The 21,620-nt window shown below is 29.0% G+C and overlaps 2 protein-coding genes across 2 annotated transcripts; one reads left to right on the top strand and one right to left on the bottom strand.

Moving 5' to 3' along the window:
* Positions 1–1,644: 1,644 nt before the first annotated feature.
* Positions 1,645–20,354, bottom strand: LOC129907258 (uncharacterized). Its single transcript, XM_055983374.1, has 5 exons — positions 17,373–20,354; positions 10,875–10,984; positions 7,026–7,207; positions 6,681–6,921; positions 1,645–2,065 (listed from the first exon to the last, which is right to left on the bottom strand). The coding sequence occupies exons 1-5, from the start codon at positions 19,182–19,184 to the stop codon at positions 1,945–1,947; spliced, it is 2,466 nt and encodes an 821-aa protein (XP_055839349.1). The 5' UTR covers positions 19,185–20,354; the 3' UTR covers positions 1,645–1,944.
* Positions 13,079–14,032, top strand: LOC129907261 (uncharacterized). Its single transcript, XM_055983380.1, has 3 exons — positions 13,079–13,223; positions 13,329–13,679; positions 13,760–14,032. Exons 1-3 carry the CDS (start codon positions 13,179–13,181, stop codon positions 13,943–13,945), a joined length of 582 nt encoding a protein of 193 aa, XP_055839355.1. The 5' UTR covers positions 13,079–13,178; the 3' UTR covers positions 13,946–14,032.
* Positions 20,355–21,620: the final 1,266 nt, after the last annotated feature.

Genomic DNA, 21,620 nt, shown 5'->3' with positions numbered 1-21,620 from the left:
TTTGTTTTTCATTCGAAAGCAGATATTTTCCGATCAAAGTCCTGAAGTTTTGGTTTACGGATATGAGATCACAGTGAACATGCCTATCCATTCAGCGAAAAAAATTACAAATTTTTTTTTTTTGTTAAGATTTTCGAAAATTATCCAAGGGGTACCCCTTGTCTAAAAAAAAACGAATTTTTAAAAATTTTCTCCAAATCGATCGAATGAGATATCAAAAGAAAGTACTTTTTAGACTCTATTCATAACTGAAAACCAAAAGTTTGTAGGAGTTCGGGTTGCTGAATTATTTGCAATCGATTTTTTTTTCATTCGAAAGCAGTTATTTTCTGATCAAAGTCCCGAAACATGTTTTGGTTTACAGATATGAGATCACAGTGAACATGCCTATCCATTCAGCGAATAAAATTACAAATTTATTTTTTTAAGATTTTCGAAAATTATCCAAGGCCCTTGTCTAAAAAAAAACGAATTTTTAAAAATTGTCTTCAAATCCATCGAGTGAGACATCAAAAGAAAGGTCACTAAGCTCTATTAATCAATTCGGATCTTGCTAGCTTAAAAATTAATGTATAAATAGACGTTTCGCCATTTCTTGAATATAAATAGGTGGGAGTCAATTAAAGTCTGAGTTGCTCGCATTTTCATCAATGGCAATAATAAAAAAACTTACCCAAACACATTTTAATACTTCTTTTGCAGAAAATGTAAAACACAAAACAATTTATTTATGCTATCGTTTAATTTAGACTTTTTATTTTAATTACAATGTCGTATTTAATTTCGTAGACTTAAATTTTATTTATATTTGTTTAACCTTGATTTTATAATTCTTCTTCTTAATTCTAAAGTAAAAATTAAAAACTAAAAAAAAAACGAAATAATGAATTTATTTTAACAAAATAAAAATAAAACTAATCTTAAAAAAAAATTCTTTTAAACATAAGAACAGAAATCAGTTTCTTTTTTTTATAATAAATTTTTCTATATACAGTAAAGCTATTACAACTTATTTTTTAAATTAATATTAAGAATTAATAATACTTTGAAAATTTCACTTTTGTATGTAGCATGTAGTAGATAATAAACTGCAATGTCAGTAAGAAGAGAGATGAATTTATGGGAAATCCCAAAAAATAAAAATATGTATAAGAAAATATAACATTTTTTATTTATGGTTACTGTTTTATTAATGCAAATGAATTTTATACTGAAAAGAAGTTATTTCTATTTATTTATTAAATTTGTTTTATTTTTTTTTTAATTTAATTTTATTTAATTTCAACTCTTATGATTTAGTTATTGATTTTAAATTTGTGCATTAGAAATTTTCAAGTAGGTAGGTATTTTATTCAAAAAACAAAAACAAAATATTTATTATTCATATTTTTTTTGCCTTAAATGTTGTTTTTTTTTTTAATTTCTTTGTTTAATTTGAATTTTTTTTATTGTTGTGACAGTATAAAACGGTGCTAATTTGAGAACGAAATATCTCAAAAAATTAGTAAATCGGCTTTCGAGATGATTGTATATCGGCAATATTATATGATTTTAATTATTAGTTTTAAAAACTATTATTGTTTTTTTTTATTTATTTATAATTTGTAGATATAAATTTTTTGTTTGTTAAAGTAATAATTTCGATTCTTATTTTTTTTTTTAACAATTTGTTCTTCGGTTAGAAATTTAGGATTTCTATGTTGTTGTCCGAAGGGCAGTGATGCACTGTCCAAATAAATTTATATATGTTTTTTTTTTTTTTTGTTTTAAGTATATTGTTTAAAGATTTTAATTTTAATTAAAATTAATTATCAGATAAAAAAGTAATTTTTTTGTTTTTTTTTTTCTCTTATTAGGACAACGAAATATAAAGAAATAATTATTTCATATACAAAATTAATTGAATTTTCTTATAATATTATTATAAAGACTGCCTTTGTGCTCCTAAGAATCACTATCACTTCCTTTTAGACGTTTTTCTCTTCTTTCGAAAAACTCAATTAAATAGGCAAGAACTCCGGATAAAGCTATGAAGAATCCAGCGGCATAGAACGAATCATCCCACCTGAAATGAAAAAGAAAAATGTTAGAGTGTTTTTGTATGACAATTTAAATCGGGTAAATAAACCTAGTACATATCGTCGATGAAACCAGAAAAGTGTGTAACTCCATTTTAGCAAATTTTATAGGAGAGCAAAAAAACAAAATCGTTTTGAAGGCATTTGTATGAGTTTTCATTTTCTAATTTGCTAATAAAATAAAAACTATGAACTTTAAGGGGATTCCGAGTTTAAGGAACGGTAGATATCAGGTTTGTCTAACAGATGGCATTCAAACCTAATTTTCAGAAAATTTGGAGTTACACACTTTTCTGGTTTCACCGACGATATGTATATTTATCTATGATCTTCCACAAAAACCTCTTTTTTCATTATTATTAATATTTTCTTAGCTCAACGCAGTAGACTTTGGATCCAAATCAGATGTAAAAGAACTTAAATAAAAATTGAACAAGTTCGATTAAATAAAGTGAGAAGACTCTTAATGCTATGTTCTTTAGTTTTTTGAGAATTTCAGAATCAAAATTTTTATTTAATCAGTCTCTTTTAAACTATAGAGTTCTTTAAGTTTCTGTTCTTAAATACTCAAATAACTAAAGTTGCATAAGATGATTTGTAGCGTTTTTGTTATTTTTTTGTTTTGTGATTTCAACATTAAATTAGCATAATTCTATGATATAACAGGAAACCTCGAGAATCTTTCAACAAACAAATAAATTGCACGACTGGGTCGCACGTATATTTCTAATGGTAAAAGCTTGTTTGTAAAAAATTATAATAGATTAATTAATTTAATGTTAATGAAATGTAAGAAAATTAAAAAGGGCAATATTTTTAATATAATAAAATATCTATTTAAATGTTTTTAATCTTTAAAAGCTCTGGGGTTGTACCCGCGATACAAATTTAAATAGATTACAAACTTTTGAAAATAAATTATTAAGATCATTTGTAAATGCGCCGTGATATATGAATAAGAAACGAAGATTTTCACAGGGATCTTGGAAGAAATAAAAACTTTTGCCCGAAAGCATAGAAAACGGTTAGTCGAACATACTAATAGAACAATACTAGAAATTCTCGACGAGACAAACTTAGTAGGACGTTTGCGAAGGACTAAACCTTCCGCTTTGGTAGGTACAGTGAAATTTTTCAATTTAATTTTTTTATTTCAAAATATCGACATTGATTAATACATATAAATGTAAATGTTTATAGATTTTATTTGTTTAATTTCCTATAAAATACTTATTTTTTGATAAACAAAATTTGAACCATTATTTTAATGATTTAATTTAAAAAAAAAAAATGTTATTTAGCTATTTCTAAATATCATCAGTAGGAACTTTCACCGGAAAGTTACCTACAACACGTAACTTAACTTCGAGAAAGATAAATTGCTAGATAAGTTCCATCTGAACTTAGTTGCAATCGGGAGGAGGAGGTGGTTTTAGTCGTTAAGAGTCCCACATATCTATGAGCACGTGTTTTCCGGTCCTCATAGAATCTTTTGAAGATTTCAACACCAACCCACGGAAAAAAAAATCATTAAAAGCAGTTGGTTTTATCAGGAACATTTTAAAAACTTGTCCTGTTATTGCGATTTTCAGAAAAACCTATTAAAGTTTCCAAAAGCCCTGAAAATTTTATTGAAACCCTTTAAACAAATATATGAAAAAAATGGACGAAATAAACGAAACTTTTTGGAAATAGTAAACTTTGAAAATTTGATGTTTATTAAACATCAATATATTCTTAAATATCAAAATTATGGAACTTTAAGAGAATAAGGGGGTCATCGGGTATTAGCCCTTTCGGACCCAGCGTTACTCTCATGTAACATTTTTTTAAAAATTCGTAAAAAATATTAAATTAAACAATTTTTAAGGTTTCGATGGCTTAATTGAAAGATAATAATGCCTAGTTACTGGATTATTACAAAAAGTTAGTCAAATATCATACCTCTAATTTTTTTTTTTATCGAAAAAGAGACTGAAATTCACATTTTTTTTTTTTGCAAAATTTTTTTTTTTTATATATGGTCATAATTTTGAAAAAAAGATATAAAAAATGTTAATGCAGAAAGTGTTTTGTTTTTTTGCTTAGAAGAAGTAGCATACATTATTCATAAAAAGTTATTTTCTCAGTTCTCCGACTTTTTTTGGTGGTCATAAGCTGTGCATGTTACTTACATGCAACATGAGAATAACACACTAGTTTTGCTATTTATTATTTTGGAAAATTTTTTTTTGCTATTCATAATTCTTAGTTGTGATGTTTTTGACCCGATAATACCGAAAAAACATTTTTTAATATTGATTATCATAGCTTGAGTTCGAAAGGGTTAACATCGCCTCTCAATATAAAACTTAGTTTTTTTTCTTTAAAAGTACATACTATAATTCTTACCATCTTGACACATTTTAAGATTCTACGTAAAATCTAAATGATGCAAAAAACAAAACTTGAAAAGGTCTGATGTATTATTAAAAAAAAAAAAATCATGTGTGCAATTCACACGTGGTTAAAGTGAAACCTTAAAAATCATTTAAAAAAAATCGAAAAATATAACTTTTTTTTAATTCCATTACTTTTTTTATATGAAAACCTACAATACATTTTATACCATCTGAAAGCTTATTGTTTCAGCTCAAAATATTTATATCGACCATGTCTATACAACATCTACAAAAAGAGCTAGAATTTTTCTAACCCAATTAGTTTTCATAAAAAAAAAGCAAAACAATCAATCTCTTTTCTCTTCTAACGCCATTAAATCCATTTTTTAAAAGACAACCTATAATAAATTTTATATCATTATTATTTCACTTTTTATATGACGGTTCAATCATATTTCTACCATGCCTACAAAAAAAGTAAACATTTTTTAAAGCCAACCATGTGGAAATTTCAAACTGAAATTACGGTACTTTCTCTACTGCTGACTGGTCATCGGCAACAAATCTTCACAGGTGTTTTGAGGTATTTTTCAAGTTTTTCAATTAAAGATTATATAACTTGTAGAGCACGTACCGTTATGTGTGATATATTAAATGAAAGGTAATATTATCAGCATGCGTATTAAAGTTAAATAAATTTGTTATGTGCTCTAGATCAAAAGATATAACGTGTTTAGAAAAAGAACATCTTTTCACCGTTATCTCAGAATTTTGAATATGAAATTAATTGAAATTTTGCACAATCGTAAATATTTAATTACCTATCTACTGTATAAATTTCATTCATCTATCTATTATAACAAAAAAAAAAGGTATGATCAATTGATTTTTCGTGTCGCTTTTTCGTTTCATCTTGTTTCAAATCACTACGATACTAAAGAAGTTTTCACTTCAAAATCGGTTAAATTTAAAATTTCCCTTGAATCCAGGGGTCGAACTATGGCGTACGTTTGTGAACGTTTTGACTATTGCTCTCTCTATTTAATAATGTCGAATTCCTTTCAATTGAAAAATCGAATTTTCGGCTCAAATGAAGCAGAATTCGAATTTTTTTTAATCCCTCTTTTTTGAGAGATTTACACGGATTTACACACACACTTGGAACATTTGACATTTCTCAAACGTCAAGCTGAAAGTTTTCTTCGTGTTGTTTGTTTATTTGAGAACACCAACTTCAAATAAAGAGTAAATTTTAATTGAATATCGTATTTTTTTTGCGGAAAAATATGAAATAAATAAAAAAAAACAATGTGCGATCAAAATATATTTTTTTCTGGAATAGTTCTTGTGAAAAAGTTAAATTACTGTGACTTTTCTTCTCGTAATTGTCGCCAGAAAATTTTTTCTCTGTAAAACCACAGCATACGGCCAAAATAATAACCTTCTACTTCATCTTCACTCAGATCTTAATAATAACTGCAATTTCCCTTTGATTCTGATTAAAATAAATCTATATTACCGAAGAAAATAAACAAAATTATTGATCAAAGGAATCTCTGGTTTTATTTTGCAGAAATTGTTTTGGTTTCAGCTTGACGTTCGTGTAAAAATTGTTGTCAAATGACACACATCCAATCGCAAAAAGAATTCGGTCTGTTTTCATGTTCCTTTTTAACACCAAAAATTCGATTTTTTTGAGGCGATTCAAAAAATTGCAAGGAATTCGACATAAGAAGAAAATGATAGAGACATAAAGCGTCAATACGTTAACGTACGTATGCCGTAGTTCGACTTCAGATTTTTTGATTGTCATATGAAAAACCTGTAAAACCTTATACAACTTAAATTTATAAAACAAATAAACAATAATTTTGGGTTTGGAATCAAGTGCTCCTCCAGTTAAGTGACACTTATCCGCGAAGCCATATTATTGACTCATTTAAAAAAATAGTTGAGTGGATGTTCAAATTTTGCAATTTCAATAAGATGACACTAGAATTTTCAATTTTAAATATTGGCTGAGCTAGTTTTTAACATAGAACAAGATTTTATATAAAACTAAGTTTAAAATTTGTCAATTTATAGCTGTAAATCCTTAATGGTAATTTAATGCAATAAATGTCAAGGTTTTTGTTTTTAAAGTGTAAGTTTATATGGAATAAAAAATAACCTTTATCTTATCTAAAAAAAAAAATGTTGTAGAACTTAAAGTTTTACATACCTCAGTGTAACTTCATAGATGAAACCAGCCAATGGTGGACCAACAATAATTCCAAGTCCTTGCACCAATAGCACCAAACCATATGCACACGTAAAATCATCCAAATCAACCAGACTCACTAAAATACTGGGTGTAAACGAAAATGAACTCGCGAACGTTAAACCAAACAGCATACATAGACCAACAAGTGTTATGTAACTTTCGACAAAAATTGGTATTAAGGCAACTGACAGCCCACATACTGCAAAGAAAAAAAAAAATGTTAATGGTTTTGAAATTTAAATCTTTCATACAGATGCTCTTGTTAAAGTTGTTTGTTTTAATAGAATATAAAAAGATACTTACAAACCATGCAAACAGCATAACAAATATTTACATTCAGCCACGGACGATCACCGATAAAACCAAGTACGATCATACCAATTGTATTAAAGATACCAATTATCGAAATCAAATGAGCACTATCTTCTTCCGTATAGTTGTAGGTTTTCATATGTTCAACGATGTAGAAATAGGGAATAATGAACCTTTAATGAGAAAATACAAATATGTTAAACTTTACAAATTAAAAACATTTAAAAAATACTACGATACATTTTATGTGAATTTTGTTTTAAATTTCCTAAGGATTTAACTTTCGTAAGCCTCCAAGGAGCCGGAATTATGTATTTCGGTTCAGTTAGTAAAATAAAAAAAAAAATTAAAATTTAAAAAGAAATGTGTATGAATTTGTATTAATAACACTGGCCAATAATTTTCAACTTTTTAAAATTTTCCAGAAAGATTTATGTATATCTAATTTTATAGATTTGGGTTCAATAAGCTCAAAAATGATATTTTTTCTTTCTATCAGCTCTAGTTTTTGAAATATTTAATTTTTCATATTTGGGGAATATTCATACTAATTTTTTAGTTTCCCTTATTTTTAACGTTTATTAGAATTTTCCAGAAATTTTTTTTATTAAATTTAATGTATTTAGGGTCAGTAAATATAAAAATCACATTTATTTATTTCTAGGAGCTCTATTTTTTGAAATATTTAAGTTTTGCACATTTTGGGGGCAATTTCATACTAATTTTAAAGTTATGCTTATTTTAACTGTTTGTTAACATTTTCGAGAAAATTTTTTGTCGAACCTAAGCATTTGGGTTCACTTGGCCCAAAAATCACACTGGTTTCTTTCTAGGAAATCTAGTTTTTTTAGATATTTTAATTTTTCACATTTTGGGGGTGATTTTATACTATTTTTTTTTTTAAACAAGCGTTTTTAAAGTTTTGCTGTATTTCGGTTTAGTAAGTAAAATAAAAATACAAAAATTTTTTTTAAATACAAAAAAATGAACAAAAAAAAATTGTATGAATTTCTATACCTTTTCATGTATGAAGAATTGAAGAACAAGAGGTGCTAGAAAAAAACTAATGTCGTTTATAGAATCAGCACCCTAAATTTAATAAGGAATGATAAACAACGGCCTGAAAAATGTTTGTGTGTTTGGCAGTGTAATTTAAAAACTAGAGCTGCTAGAAAAAAACTTTTGTTGTTTTCGAAATCAGCACGCTCCATTTAGTAAGAAATGATTAACATCGGTTTAGAAAATTTTTTAGTGTTCGGCAGTGTTTTCTTTGAAATCTATTGCAAAACACAAGATTTATAAGCTCAACAAGAAAATGACCTTATTTAAACAAATTTTGAATTGCATCAATGCTTCTCAATGGTTTAACAAGTCAACCATTATTGATAAAACAAAACGTCCTTCCGTCTTTTTCCTGCGTTTATTTAAACAAAAATAAGTACATTTCTTCCATGTGTATAATACCTACGTCACGCATTTAAAACAAAATAATCTTTTTGGCGACTTTTCAAATTAAAAAAATATATATCATTAAAATTATATATTTTTATTTTGTTTTAAAGTTGTTTTCTATATAATAATATATAGACTGCCTTGACGGCGAAATACCTTCAAATACGTGAAATGTCTCTTATTCTTCGTTAATAATTTGTTGTTTTATTAAAATTTTTATTTTTAAAAATGATACACGAGGGCTTATTTATAGAAAATGTTTTCTTTTTGTTTACACTTAAAATAAATTCATTTTCATAATGATTAATAGTAAAATACTTAAGATAAATAACACGGTGTTACAAAAATGAGGTTTTAAAATATACGCGGGCGGAGACCTATCAGGTTTTGTAGAGCTAGTCGCACTGAATACGAAACGGTATTTGAAAATCCCCTAACACCCCCAAAATCTGGAGTTACGGGCAAAAAACGGTTTTTTGGACCTTCATCCATTGAAAAAATTCTAGCTTCGACAATTTTTTACCCATTTTCGATTTTTTTACAGTTTCTGATAGAAGATAAATATACTTTTTTAACAATGTATAAAACATGTAACTCGGTTAAACCACTTAGAATTTATAAGCTGTCAAAGTTCAAAAATTCAATTTTTTTTGTCATTTGCCCAACTTCGGCATCAATTTAAAGTATATGTTTTCAAAACAACATGCTATTTAAAAAATATATTCTAAAACTATATCTATTTCCCAATTGATCGAGGTATTTTTTATGAAAATCACTTCAAAATTGGCTTAGAAAAAAAAAATTTTCGATTTCAACCCAGATACAGAAATTGGAACTTTTAGGTATAGAACAAAAATGTTGTTTCGGCACGTAGTAGGATAAGTTGGGCGCCAGGATTTGATGAAAGGTTTTTGTAGAGGAGCTCAATACAAACATTTTTTTTCTTTGGGAGGGGGGTCTATCTCCCCCCGTTTAGGTGGGAGGGGGCATTTTTCTAAAAAAAAATTATCAAAATAAAAAAAAATTATTAAAAAACAACGGCATTACTTACAGTAATAAATGATACCATTTCCAAAAGGCAAAATTGTGCATTTAATTCTAATTTTTAAATCAATATAATATTCCCAATAGTTTTTGAAATAATCGATTTCAAAGTTAAAAATAGGGGAAAAAATTTTTTTTAAAACTCATTTTATACTATTTTTGTCCAGACTGTGAATTTTAGTAAATAAATTACTTAAACAGAAAACTGCCTCAATTGATTCCTTATCGAACCGTGAAAACTATATGTTTCTACGTCTTCTAGTTTTTGGGAAAATTGAAAAATTATTTTATCAGATTTTTCTTTTTTCAAAATATTTTTTGTTTTTATTTGTTTTTATTTTTCAATTTTCTCAAAAACTAGAAGACGTAGAAACATATAGTTTTCACGGTTCGATAAGGAATCAATTGAGGCAGTTTTCTGTTTAAGTAATTTATTTACTAAAATTCACAGTCTGGACAAAAATAGTATAAAATGAGTTTTAAAAAAAATTTTTTCCCCTATTTTTAACTTTGAAATCGATTATTTCAAAAACTATTGGGAATATTATATTGATTTAAAAATTAGAATTAAATGCACAATTTTGCCTTTTGGAAATGGTATCATTTATTACTGTAAGTGTTGCCGTTGTTTTTTAATAATTTTTTTTTATTTTGATAATTTTTTTTTAGAAAAATGCCCCCTCCCACCTAAACGGGGGGAGATAGACCCCCCTCCCAAAGAAAAAAAATGTTTGTATTGAGCTCCTCTACAAAAACCTTTCATCAAATCCTGGCGCCCAACTTATCCTACTACGTGCCGAAACAACATTTTTGTTCTATACCTAAAAGTTCCAATTTCTGTATCTGGGTTGAAATCGAAAATTTTTTTTTTCTAAGCCAATTTTGAAGTGATTTTCATAAAAAATACCTCGATCAATTGGGAAATAGATATAGTTTTAGAATATATTTTTTAAATAGCATGTTGTTTTGAAAACATATACTTTAAATTGATGCCGAAGTTGGGCAAATGACAAAAAAAATTGAATTTTTGAACTTTGACAGCTTATAAATTCTAAGTGGTTTAACCGAGTTACATGTTTTATACATTGTTAAAAAAGTATATTTATCTTCTATCAGAAACTGTAAAAAAATCGAAAATGGGTAAAAAATTGTCGAAGCTAGAATTTTTTCAATGGATGAAGGTCCAAAAAACCGTTTTTTGCCCGTAACTCCAGATTTTGGGGGTGTTAGGGGATTTTCAAATACCGTTTCGTATTCAGTGCGACTAGCTCTACAAAACCTGATAGGTCTCCGCCCGCGTATATTTTGAGTGTTACACCGTGTAATGAAAAAAATATAACTTACCAAATAAACAGCAACAAAGTTGACAGGTTGAAAATTGAGAATTTCAAATCCAAAAATAGGGAAAAATCAAAAGCCGATTTCATCACATCAACAAAACTCTCATACCATGTCTGAAAAAAAAAGAAAAAAAAGATGACATTTATTAGTTGATTTAATCTTATAAAGGATATTGAGAAGTAAATAAAAAATACAGGTAGATAGTAATAGACAAAAAAAAACAAAAACACTGTTAAAACAATAAAATCAACCTTAAACCAATATAAAGTCCTAATAATTGCACACAAAACCAGGGTTGTCAAAATATAATTTAAAAAAATGCATTACATAAAAAAATATTTATTGCAAACTGAACACTTTCTCCATTGTAAAATTTGTATAGCAAATAAAAATATTTTGCATTAAAAATATATGAATGCGAAGTGTGCATTTTATTTTTTACATAATATTTTCGAATTTCTTGCAATATGTTTTAAGAAATTTAACGTTTTTTTTTTTAATTTGTAATGGAAATCAAATGCATTAATTTTTTTTAATATGCATTAATAGTACAGGAAAAACGGAGTTGAAAATGGGTCATCTGAGAATTTTTGGGAAAAAATTGAATTTGATATTTCAAAAATGTGTGGTTTGACCGCCATTTTGAAATATGCGTTTTCGTGATTTTCTCGGCTCCTGCTACTTGTAGAATGCATTTTTTGTCTTTTTTTGTAGAAAAACGTATTCTGTAATTTTTTTTAATGTATCTGTATAAAAAGTTATTGACAAAAATATATATTTTCGGAGATGATCGTGAGTTTTACATTTTTTCGGTTTAGTTTCATCTGATCGAAAAAGTTCTCACAATAACTTAAGTACAACTCTAAATTTATTACATTTTGGTAACTATTTTAAGTTTAAAACTGTTTTAGTATTAACCTGACGAATTCAATTATGTTGGTTGGCTACAATGATAATATTGGTAATATGCAAAATTAAACTTTTTTTGGCACAAGAACTCTAAAATATACTTTTCTGAGCTGATTTCGAATCAAAGTCGGAAAAAAATTATTGGACTCCATTTTTGAAATATTTCTGTTTCTAAAACTTTTTAAATGATTAATTCACAAACGTCAAATTTTTTGGTAGTGATTACGCATCACTGCTTTTTTTGCGATGTTGATCGTTGTTCAGCTGATGAAAATGCGTTGCTGATTGACAAAAAGTTTTACGTTTAAATACAATTTTTGCTTAATGATAGAAATGCACTAATAAAAACTCTTTGTTGTAATTAAAATCTGGAGCCAAACATTTTATCTCTCAAAGAACTTTCCCCCCCACAATACTGACTCCGATTTTCTGCCTGCCATTCAAATTCACCTTCTTAAAATAATTTGGTTTTGTATTAGTGGTTTAATTTGTGGGCTGGTAAAATATTCCCTGATATTTATCAAATTAATTAATTTAGAACTTGATTAAATACTTTTCATTGTCCTTTTCCGCCTTTTTTTACTCCAAATCCAACTTATCAAGGAAATTCTTGGTGTTTTTTTTTTTTTTATATTTGTGCATCAGTTTATCAAATTTTGCAATAATGAACAATTGACATTTTACGTGATGCTTATTATTTGCGTTTATGAACGTGCTACAAGAATGATCGCAAATCATCTCTGCCGTGATGCGTTTGTGAATTTACACAAAGGCATAAGACCTTTTATCGGGAAAGTGGCTTACTTTCTCACGTAGAGCCCCAAATGTTTATGCGAGAATAAGATTCATCTAGACATTTTTTTTTAGGGGTACTGCCTCTTATGGGTAGTTTAAAAAGCCTCCAATTTAATTAAAACGTACATCGCTGCTTAGTCGTTTTGAGATAAGTAGATAAGTTCCATTTGAACTTAGGTAATTGCAATCTGGAGAAGGAGCTCGCTTTAGTAAGAGTCGAACAACATTTGTATTTACACATTTTACGGTCCTGAGTCTTTTCAACACATATCACGGACCAACAAAAAATGCAATTGATGTGGCTACTCATAATTGTATAGTTGACTTTTTTTTTTGTTAAACTTGTAAAGGAAGCGAACAAATTGTTTAACAGATAATCATATCAATTCTTTGAAGTATTGTACAAGTTTGAATTGATTACATTTCTGTAGGTATTACGAGAGTGTACTTGGAAAAAACAAACAAATATCAGGTGTCTCAAATGACAGAAATATTGATTGCAAAAGTTATTAAAACTTTGAACTTCTATCGAATTCAATTAGTTTTCCGGCTTCTTCCTCTTGAGCAGTTTCAAATCAAAAACAAAAAAATAACTAAAAAACAATGAAGTGCATCAGTGTTTTGGCTTACTTTTCGTGCATTCTAAGTGTAAGGATTTTAGTATTGGACTAGTGTAGTGTTTTATAAAAAATTTGAATACATTAATTTCAATAACCTTACATTGTTGTCTTTCTAATTTTTTTTTTAAATAAGGTTGGATTATCATATGGCAACTCTATTGTTGATAAGGCCTACTCCGAAGTAATGTACCATAACCAAGAAACAATGAAAAATATGAGGAGTATGCTCCCATGGAATTTGGCTGGCCCTATTTATTGTTATGATGAATTTGCAAACAATAACGGTGATTTGTTATCTGATTTTCGATATAATACAAAGGCTTGTGATGGAAACGCCCACTACAAAAGAGAGTCCTATTTGACGGAAATTGATGGGATTAAGGAACGTGCCGAAATTGAAGAACGCACTTCGCAGATAAAAAACTTCTTCGATGATTGTTCGATTCCAAAAGGAATAGATTTTTACAATTGTATGAGTGGACATGTATGAGAAAGTTGTTCTATTTTTTTGGGGGATATTTTTTTGATATAATTGTTTACTCTTTTTTTATTCATACAAATTAGGTAGATTTTGGTATAGAGGCAATGCAGGACATAAAAGCCATTTCTAGGAGCGTTATAAGTTCTAATTTTAATCAGACAGCTGCAATTAATGATGAAGAACAAAAATGTCTCACGGATGCAGTGGAGATCTTTAAGTCTTCTAGTGACCAATTACTCAATGATTTGAAAAATTGTCTTGGCAATTAAGTTTTTAATTTTACTATTAGTGCCATGTGGAACATTTTCATAAAAAAAAAGTATATTTTAAATAAAATTTAATAAATGAACATTAAATATTGGTTTGATTCAATTTTTTTTTTAGTTTAAATCTGTTGGTTATTTAGAACTTATAAAGGCAAACCTTATGCCAAGAAACTGACCACTTTCAGGAGACAAAATAAATCCAATAAAGGATCTGTAGATAGTGAAACAGTTTGTAATGTTTTTTCCAAACTTTTACGAAACTTTGATAGCTTTCGAGTATGAATTCATTTATTTACTTAAACTCATCAAAGGAATGAAGGTGCAAGGTAAAACACTGCACAGTGGGTCCCGCCATAGGTCAAAAATAAAAAAAGTAAATGTCAATTTTTTTAAATCCAATGATTAAACAACGTTCTACAATCTCCCATCGAACCAAAACCAAAAAAAATTTGACGGTTACCCTTTTTTTTCATTTCTTAATAGCCATTCAAAGTCGGTATATAAAAAAAGGTACAGTTTTTTAATCGCTGCAGTTATAAGGTGTGAACTTGCGATAGTGATAGCGGGTGTTAAAAATTGTGAACAGTATTAAATTGTTATGGATATTAAACGAGAAGGTTAATACTTTCTAAAAACATAAATTATATTGTTAATTAACATTAAGGCTAATTGCAATGGGGCTCGTTAGCGAAGCAATTTTAATAATTTTTATTTAGCTCAATTTTCATTAAATTAGAGATTTAGTTGGTTTGCCTTCGAGTGCCCTCTACAATTTAAGTTCTCAAATGAAGAATACCGTCCTAGCTTTCGAAATAATAGCGCCGTTTTTTACACTTTTATTCCCTTTTCGAGCAATACGAGTTTAAATGACGATACACGGAGAAAAAAAAAATACAACGTAAAACTAAAAAAATTCCTTTTTGGCACTATTATTTTTATAAAAGACTGAACTAGAGGGTAAGGGTAAAGTGCTCGACTGACAGGCAGGTCCATTTCCGGCATTAACCATTTTTTTTTATATTTTCAAAAAAAAAAAATTTTTACCTTTTTTTATTTTTCTTGAAAATAACGAAAATTTTAAAAAACTGACTTGATGCATTTTTTTGCAATAATAAATCATATAAAATGATAATACAGGTGTTTCATTAAAAAAAAAAATGGTCATTATATTTTTGACCGCACTTTGTATGGGAGGTGACCCACTGTGCACTGGTTAAAAAAAATAGGACAAATATCGAGTCGAGTTTTCTTTTTATCCAAATATTAAAGAAGATAATAAAACAGTTATTTGAACTTAAATTGTTAGGCTCTGGGCTAGTTCGAGTCTTTTTTTATTATAAAAAACGTATGTATATGTGCTACAGAAGGTTGTTTGACAAAAATAGTCAAGCACTGAGCTAGACATATTCTGTATGCCCAGCTCGGTGCTTGACTATTTTTCCATTCAAATTGAAAATTACAGCAATCTTCTTGTTACTCTATCAAGCTTATAAGCTTCTTGTTTGGCACAATCGAAGAGCTCCATACCCGACAAACACTTTTGGTTCTATAAAGCTTTATAGATGCAATTGTTGATTCTGTAAAGCATTATAGAAGCAAAATTGTTAGTAGTGTAAGTTTTTTTAACAATTTGATTGATGGTGTCATTCCAGCTCAAGGTTCTGTTAAAGCAAATTGCCTATATTTTAAACTGTATCCATGAGTCTAAATTCTAAAACCACTTTAATTCACGGGTAGAAACTTCTTTTTAAGGTATTAGAGGTACCTAAGACCTCATTTAACTGTCCAGTGTCTAACTCTATTAATTGCATCCACACAATCGTCGAGCATATCAATATGACAACTTTTTCATTCATGTAAATAGAGAAGAGTGATGAATTCAAAATTGAGCCTTGCGGTACTCTGCTAGACATTGGCAAAAGATTTATTCCGCAGAACACGGGGAATTGTTCTCATTTTGCAGTTCAAAATTTCAGCCCTAAAGCTCAATTCAGCTTTCGAAACTCCCTTTGTAGACGACTTTAGGGTACTTTTAAATAAATGAATAAAACTGTATTAGTTTCTCTAAACAATGGGTGATATGCATTAAAAATATAGTAAATGCTTTAACTTGAAAAATTGTAAAGAATGAACTTTTTTTACACACATTTTATCCATTTCAAACCTAGCATACAGGGTGTCCCAAAAGTCAACGCCCAAAACGAAAACGGTAGATAGGGTATGTGGTGACAGTTGTCAGAAAAATAATAAAAAAAAAATCGCAGCCATGTATGTATTTTGTGAGTTTAAAATTGTTTTAAATTCAAAAAATGGTCACCCTGTGACGGTTTTTCATGTATATCATGACTACAAATCTTAAGTTTTCTCAATTTTTTTCTTTTGCTACGGAACCTTGAATAACCCTGCTACCAAAATGCATTCAAAACTTTTAACTGAATTAGTTTTAAAGCAATATCACTTTTTTGTCCAACTAAGTACCTACTCAAAAATTTTACATGACTCCAATTCAATGAACCGTAGTGTAAAAAAAAATGCACTACGATGTTTCGGCAAATTACCCTCTAAAAGTTGGTGTGTTCAATTCTCTTTTCAAAACATGGTATAACATGGTTGAGAATATTTCATAAATAACCGAGAAAAAATTTTTGTCATTTTTCTTCGTTATTAAAATTTTTTTTTCTTAAGAAATCCGACTTTTTTTATTATAGGTAATTTTTCCATATTATTTAATTTTTGTACCCTTTAAGAACCGAATTTGTTTTTGTAGAAGTAGGTTATTTATGTTGATTTTTAAAGGTTAAACGAGCTTAATAAATACTCTTAAAGTAATAGTTTGTAGATTACGTTTTAGCAAAGGTTTATGAATAAAAATAGGGGAAAAACCTATCCTTTTTATTTCCATGCAAAATAATTTTTTTGACTTGAGAAAGCTCAAAGTTTCAAAATATTCAAATACACAACCTAAAATTTCTAGCTCCGTCCCTGTAAAAGAAACCTTTCCAAATTAAGGAATACCAAAATAAATGCTTGTGATCAATAAAACCAACAACAAAAACAACCATTAATACATATAAAGAGATTCCAAAAAAAAATATAAACGAACTCAGATATGCGATGACTGATGATACGATAAAATGCCTAAATATATTCCCAGACCATACAATACTCATAATGAAAGTGCTGTAAACACAAAAACTGAACTATTCCTAGCTGAAATAACAATGATTCATTGTTCTAGTTTACTGACACATGATTTTCGGAATTTTCTATTCTTTCCAAATAGACAATAGGATCAAACATAAACACAAACATTTTTTCCCCCCAATAAAACACACAAATAAAAATCGCCCCTTTTATGGAAATAATACAAGAAAATAATTAGATTAATATGGTGAATAAACAAAAACAAAAACAAAAACGAAAAACTTACATCTTCAACTTCCTTAGCAATGGTGGTCATTGAATTCCTATAAATATTCGGACACGATGACGCCCTCAACCTATAACGATGTGTATTCAATAGAGCACCACGATAATGTATCGAATTACGATGAATTCGCATATCCTTGAGGAAATTTGAATTCCTTATCGAAACATTACGACGCAAATTCGAACGGTTGAATTTTTTTGTCCTCGATAATCTTCGCAATCCCGTTATTCCATTATTATATTGTGCAACTTCATTTTCAGGAATTACAATCACAGTACCGTTTAGCTTATTAACATTTGCCTCAATCAGAGCTGTCGATTCGTCTCTGGTTGACATCGAATAACAATGATACAGATCATCGTTTAAAATATCCAAAGAATTACGACGATGACAATTATTTCGAATGTTTACCAATGAATTGTTGGTATTTCCGAATATATTTTCATTTAGGGAATAACGACTGCTGGCGAAACGTTCATGTTCTTTGCCTTGCTTTTGGGTAAGGTAACCTTCGTCAGTTGAACTATCACGAGTGTGCAAGGAGAAGTTGGATATCTTCTCTGATGGGGATAGAGTTTCCATGCTGGCCAAATAGGGTTTCTTGTTGTCTTCGTTTCCTGAGACAACGGCAACAGTTGGATTTCCAGCTGACGACATTGATAGAAGGTTTTCCCTTGATGGAGCTTCAGCACCGACTTTTTGACGAAGAGATCGGCGACTTAGACTCTTGACCTCATAGATACTGTCCAACTCCTGTGATCCCAAGTAAGTTGGTAAAAATAGCTCACTTCGATATTTCTTCAGACTATTCGCCATAGGATCCCCAATTTGCTGATTCGCTTCGGTATTGTAGTTCGTCACTAGAGTGTCCAATACTGCTTCCTTGGTTATACCGGTTTCAAGGAGCTTCTTAATCTCTTCCAAGCAAACACTTGAATTTGAAAACGTTGTCACACTCTGGGATCGGCTTTCTAATCGATTTTCTTCAATCAACCAATCTGGGTCTCTCATCAGCGCTCCAAACACACAGGTATTGAGCATAGTTCCGGCCAGTATTAAGGTTGCCCCCCTCCATCCATAATAATCAATCAACCACTGAGTAAATGGAGCATATAGAAAAGTTCCAATACCCGTTCCAGATGCTCCAATAGACGTGGCAAAAGTTCGTTTCTTATCAAACCAGAAGGCAATTGATACTACAGCCGTAACATAGCCAATACCCAAACCCAATCCGGATATAATTCCAAAAGTTAGATACAACATTTCTACCGAAGTTCCAATCGCCGATAAGGCAAATCCAAATGAGGATAGTAAACCTCCGATTATTGTCATTTTACGGCAGCCATATTTGTCCACCAAATTTGACATAACAGGTCCAACGAGAAGTGGAACTGCCAAAAATAACGATCCAATCCATGCAGTCTTTGCTTTACTTTCATGAAAGTATGCCAACAATTCGGTGTAGATCAAACCAAAAGAAAATGATATTCCATCGGCAATCATTGATACCATAAGCGAAGCGAAGACAACAACCCATCCAAATCCACCATCGGGAATTTCGGGCTTTTTCTTATCCGATGATGTTGAAGATTCTATTGAATCACCAGATTCATTTGATATCAAACGTGTGCGTTTTTTTACGGTTCCTTTATCACCAGAACCATTGATGGTTACAACGCTGGTCGAACGCTCAGAGATATTACAGAAAGTCACCTCGGGGAAAAGCTCCTGCTTGAGCATTTTCATTTTTTCGGGATGAACGCCGCCATTTTGATTGGCGGCATTTTTATTTGAATCACCAATGACAACCATTTTTACAAATACTTAAAACTAATTAAAGTTTTTTGTGTTTTTTGAGGAAGTTTTTTTTAATTTCTAGATGTTTGTGGTGAATATAATCAATGTGGTGAGTTTTTTTTTTTTGTATTTTTCTTGTTGTAGAATTGAACACAGTTAATTCAGCAAATAGAATATTTTTGTTCTCTTGGTACCAATAAATTTCTGGACTTTTTGTTTATGTGTGGTGTTTATATGAAACTTCTCGAAACAGCACGAAAGTTGCTTATTTTTTTTCTTCTACTGATGTAATTGTATCGTATATAATTATTTTGCTTAAAAATTGATTTTTTTCTTTTGTTTTTATTGTTTTCAAAAAACTTCTCGAAAGAGCACGAAATTTGTAAAGTTGTAGATTTTTTTTTTTTTGTATTGTAGAAAGATATAGAGTAAGTACTTGTTAAGCTACTTTATTGAAAATATTAAGTACTACGTCCAAAATTGAATATATTATTATAGAAAAAATCCTTCGATATTTTGTATTTGATAGTTTGTAGTTTTGCAACTTCTTAATATGAAAGCTCTTATATGAATTTCTTCACAATACTGTTTAAGTCTTTGAGAAAAATATTTTATCCTTCAAATGCAACTTATTTGTTTCAATAATACACCAAATATGTTGTCTAGCAACTTCTCGAAACTGCCAGAAATGCGTATTTCTTCAATTTTCACCAGTCAAAATGTCCTTTCTTCGTGTTCTGAAGTAATTTGATTCAAAATCTTCAAAATGTATGATCCCGAAACTGCACGAAATATGGTACCAAATAGCAATTTCACCCTTGAAAACTTCTGGGGTTGCTTTTAAAGTCCTAATTCTACTGAATTTAGTTTAAAATTCAATCAGTTTCACTTCTCGAAACTGCGCGAAACAATAATAGCTTCTCTTTTGAGGACAACTTCTTTGTTTAAAATTCTGTATTAACTTGAACGAGCGTCTTTTCGATTTACACGCAATAAAACTGCGCGAAAAATGTGCACTTTTCCACTTAGGCACCATCCAAACTGTTGATATTACACCACCAATAAATCAATCAATATAAACGTTTTAAGTTATATCCAATCGGTGTGTAAGATATTTTATTACTTGAGACGTTTTTGTGTTTTGTGTGATTTAATTTAACTGCGCGAATAAATATTTTTTGTTTTTAACAATTTTGGTAATTTTTTTATGTATTTATTTTTTGTTTAACAATTCTTAAGCTCTATTTTATTTGAAAATTCGGAACGCACTATAAACTACTCCTTAATTGACTGCGAATTATTATTTTTTGCTTTTATGATTTTATTTTTTTTAGTAAATGGTGGTTTTTAAAAGAGGTTCACTTGTTTATTGCTATATTTTTATGGTAAAGGTAGTGTTGATAGGAATTTATATTTTAATATTTTTTTTCTTTTTTGTTCAAAACTCAAAACAACAAACCGTAACGCAAAGTAAAATAAGACCAAAATCAAAACACTCCCTTGGCACTTGTGGTTTAATTTTTTTTTTTATTGATTTCTTTTCTTTTTTAATATTTTAAATTTATTTTTAAAATTTTCTCACAGACTTAAACGCGTCAGTTAATGACGTGAGATTTTTTTTCTTCAATTTTTCTCAATTTAAATTGCTTGTCTGTTTACTTTTTTTTGCACAATATACCGTCGGCGTCTTCGTCGTTAAATCGATTTATTTATTTTGAATTTTTTTGTTCGACAGACAAAACAAGAATCACACAAATTCTATGATTTTCGCAATAGAAGAACACGGCGAAAACTGCGCGAAATATTTTAAATAAATATTTAGAGCTTGATGTTTTTTTCTGGGGGTTTTGTATTTATTTGCTTTGCTTTTATTGTTGTCACCCTCCACTTGACCTCCGAACAGCTGTTTCCGCACCAAAATAGTTTTTTTTTTTTTTTTCGAAAACTTGAGCTTTTTGTGGCTTTTCTTCTGAGCTTTTGACGAAAAAATATTTTTGTTGATTTGTATTCCTATGTGCAGACGGATGAGATGGAAGGTTCCTGCTGTTTATGTTGTGTTTTAATATTTTGGCACTAATCCAAATGATTAGTATGCTGTAAAGGCCTTCTTTTGCTTCTTTCGAAAACAACCGTTTCTGACGTTAATTTGTGTGTTATTTATTTGAATATTTGCAATCAATTAATAGAAAAATGAAAATTCAAAGGAAAATGAGTAAGTAGCAAGAAGTACGGTATCACACGATAGCATATAATTTGTTAATTTGTTATTTTCCACTAAGAACTATACTTTTTTTTATTTATTTGTTATTAATTATTTAATTTTATTTGCACTGATTTATTTTCTTCTTTTTTTTTGTGAATAACTTTTGTAACCAAAAATACAATTAAATTTTTAAACAAAAATTATTTGTGTGTTAATTTTAATTTAACTAGAGTTTTTTTTTGTTAGTG

The sequence above is a fragment of the Episyrphus balteatus genome, chromosome 1 (genome assembly GCF_945859705.1).
Source record: "Episyrphus balteatus chromosome 1, idEpiBalt1.1, whole genome shotgun sequence".
NCBI lineage: Eukaryota > Metazoa > Arthropoda > Insecta > Diptera > Syrphidae > Episyrphus > Episyrphus balteatus.
Note: the sequence above shows the minus strand (reverse complement) of the source record. Positions and strands in the feature narration are given on the sequence as shown.

Bases quoted from the DNA above. Each gene is read 5' to 3' on its own strand.
- LOC129907258 (XM_055983374.1), bottom strand. From the start codon at position 19,184: ATGGTTGTCATTGGTGATTCAAATAAAAATGCCGCCAATCAAAATGGC. The intron at 10,985-17,372 runs GTAAGTTTTTCG...TTTTTTTTTCAG, and splicing joins TTGCTAAGGAAGTTGAAGAT to ACATGGTATGAGAGTTTTGT. The intron at 2,066-6,680 runs GTATGTAAAACT...TTTTCATTTCAG, and splicing joins ATCTATGAAGTTACACTGAG to GTGGGATGATTCGTTCTATG.
- LOC129907261 (XM_055983380.1), top strand. From the start codon at position 13,179: ATGAAGTGCATCAGTGTTTTGGCTTACTTTTCGTGCATTCTAAGT. The intron at 13,224-13,328 runs GTAAGGATTTTA...TTTTTAAATAAG, and splicing joins ACTTTTCGTGCATTCTAAGT to GTTGGATTATCATATGGCAA. The intron at 13,680-13,759 runs GTATGAGAAAGT...CATACAAATTAG, and splicing joins ACAATTGTATGAGTGGACAT to GTAGATTTTGGTATAGAGGC.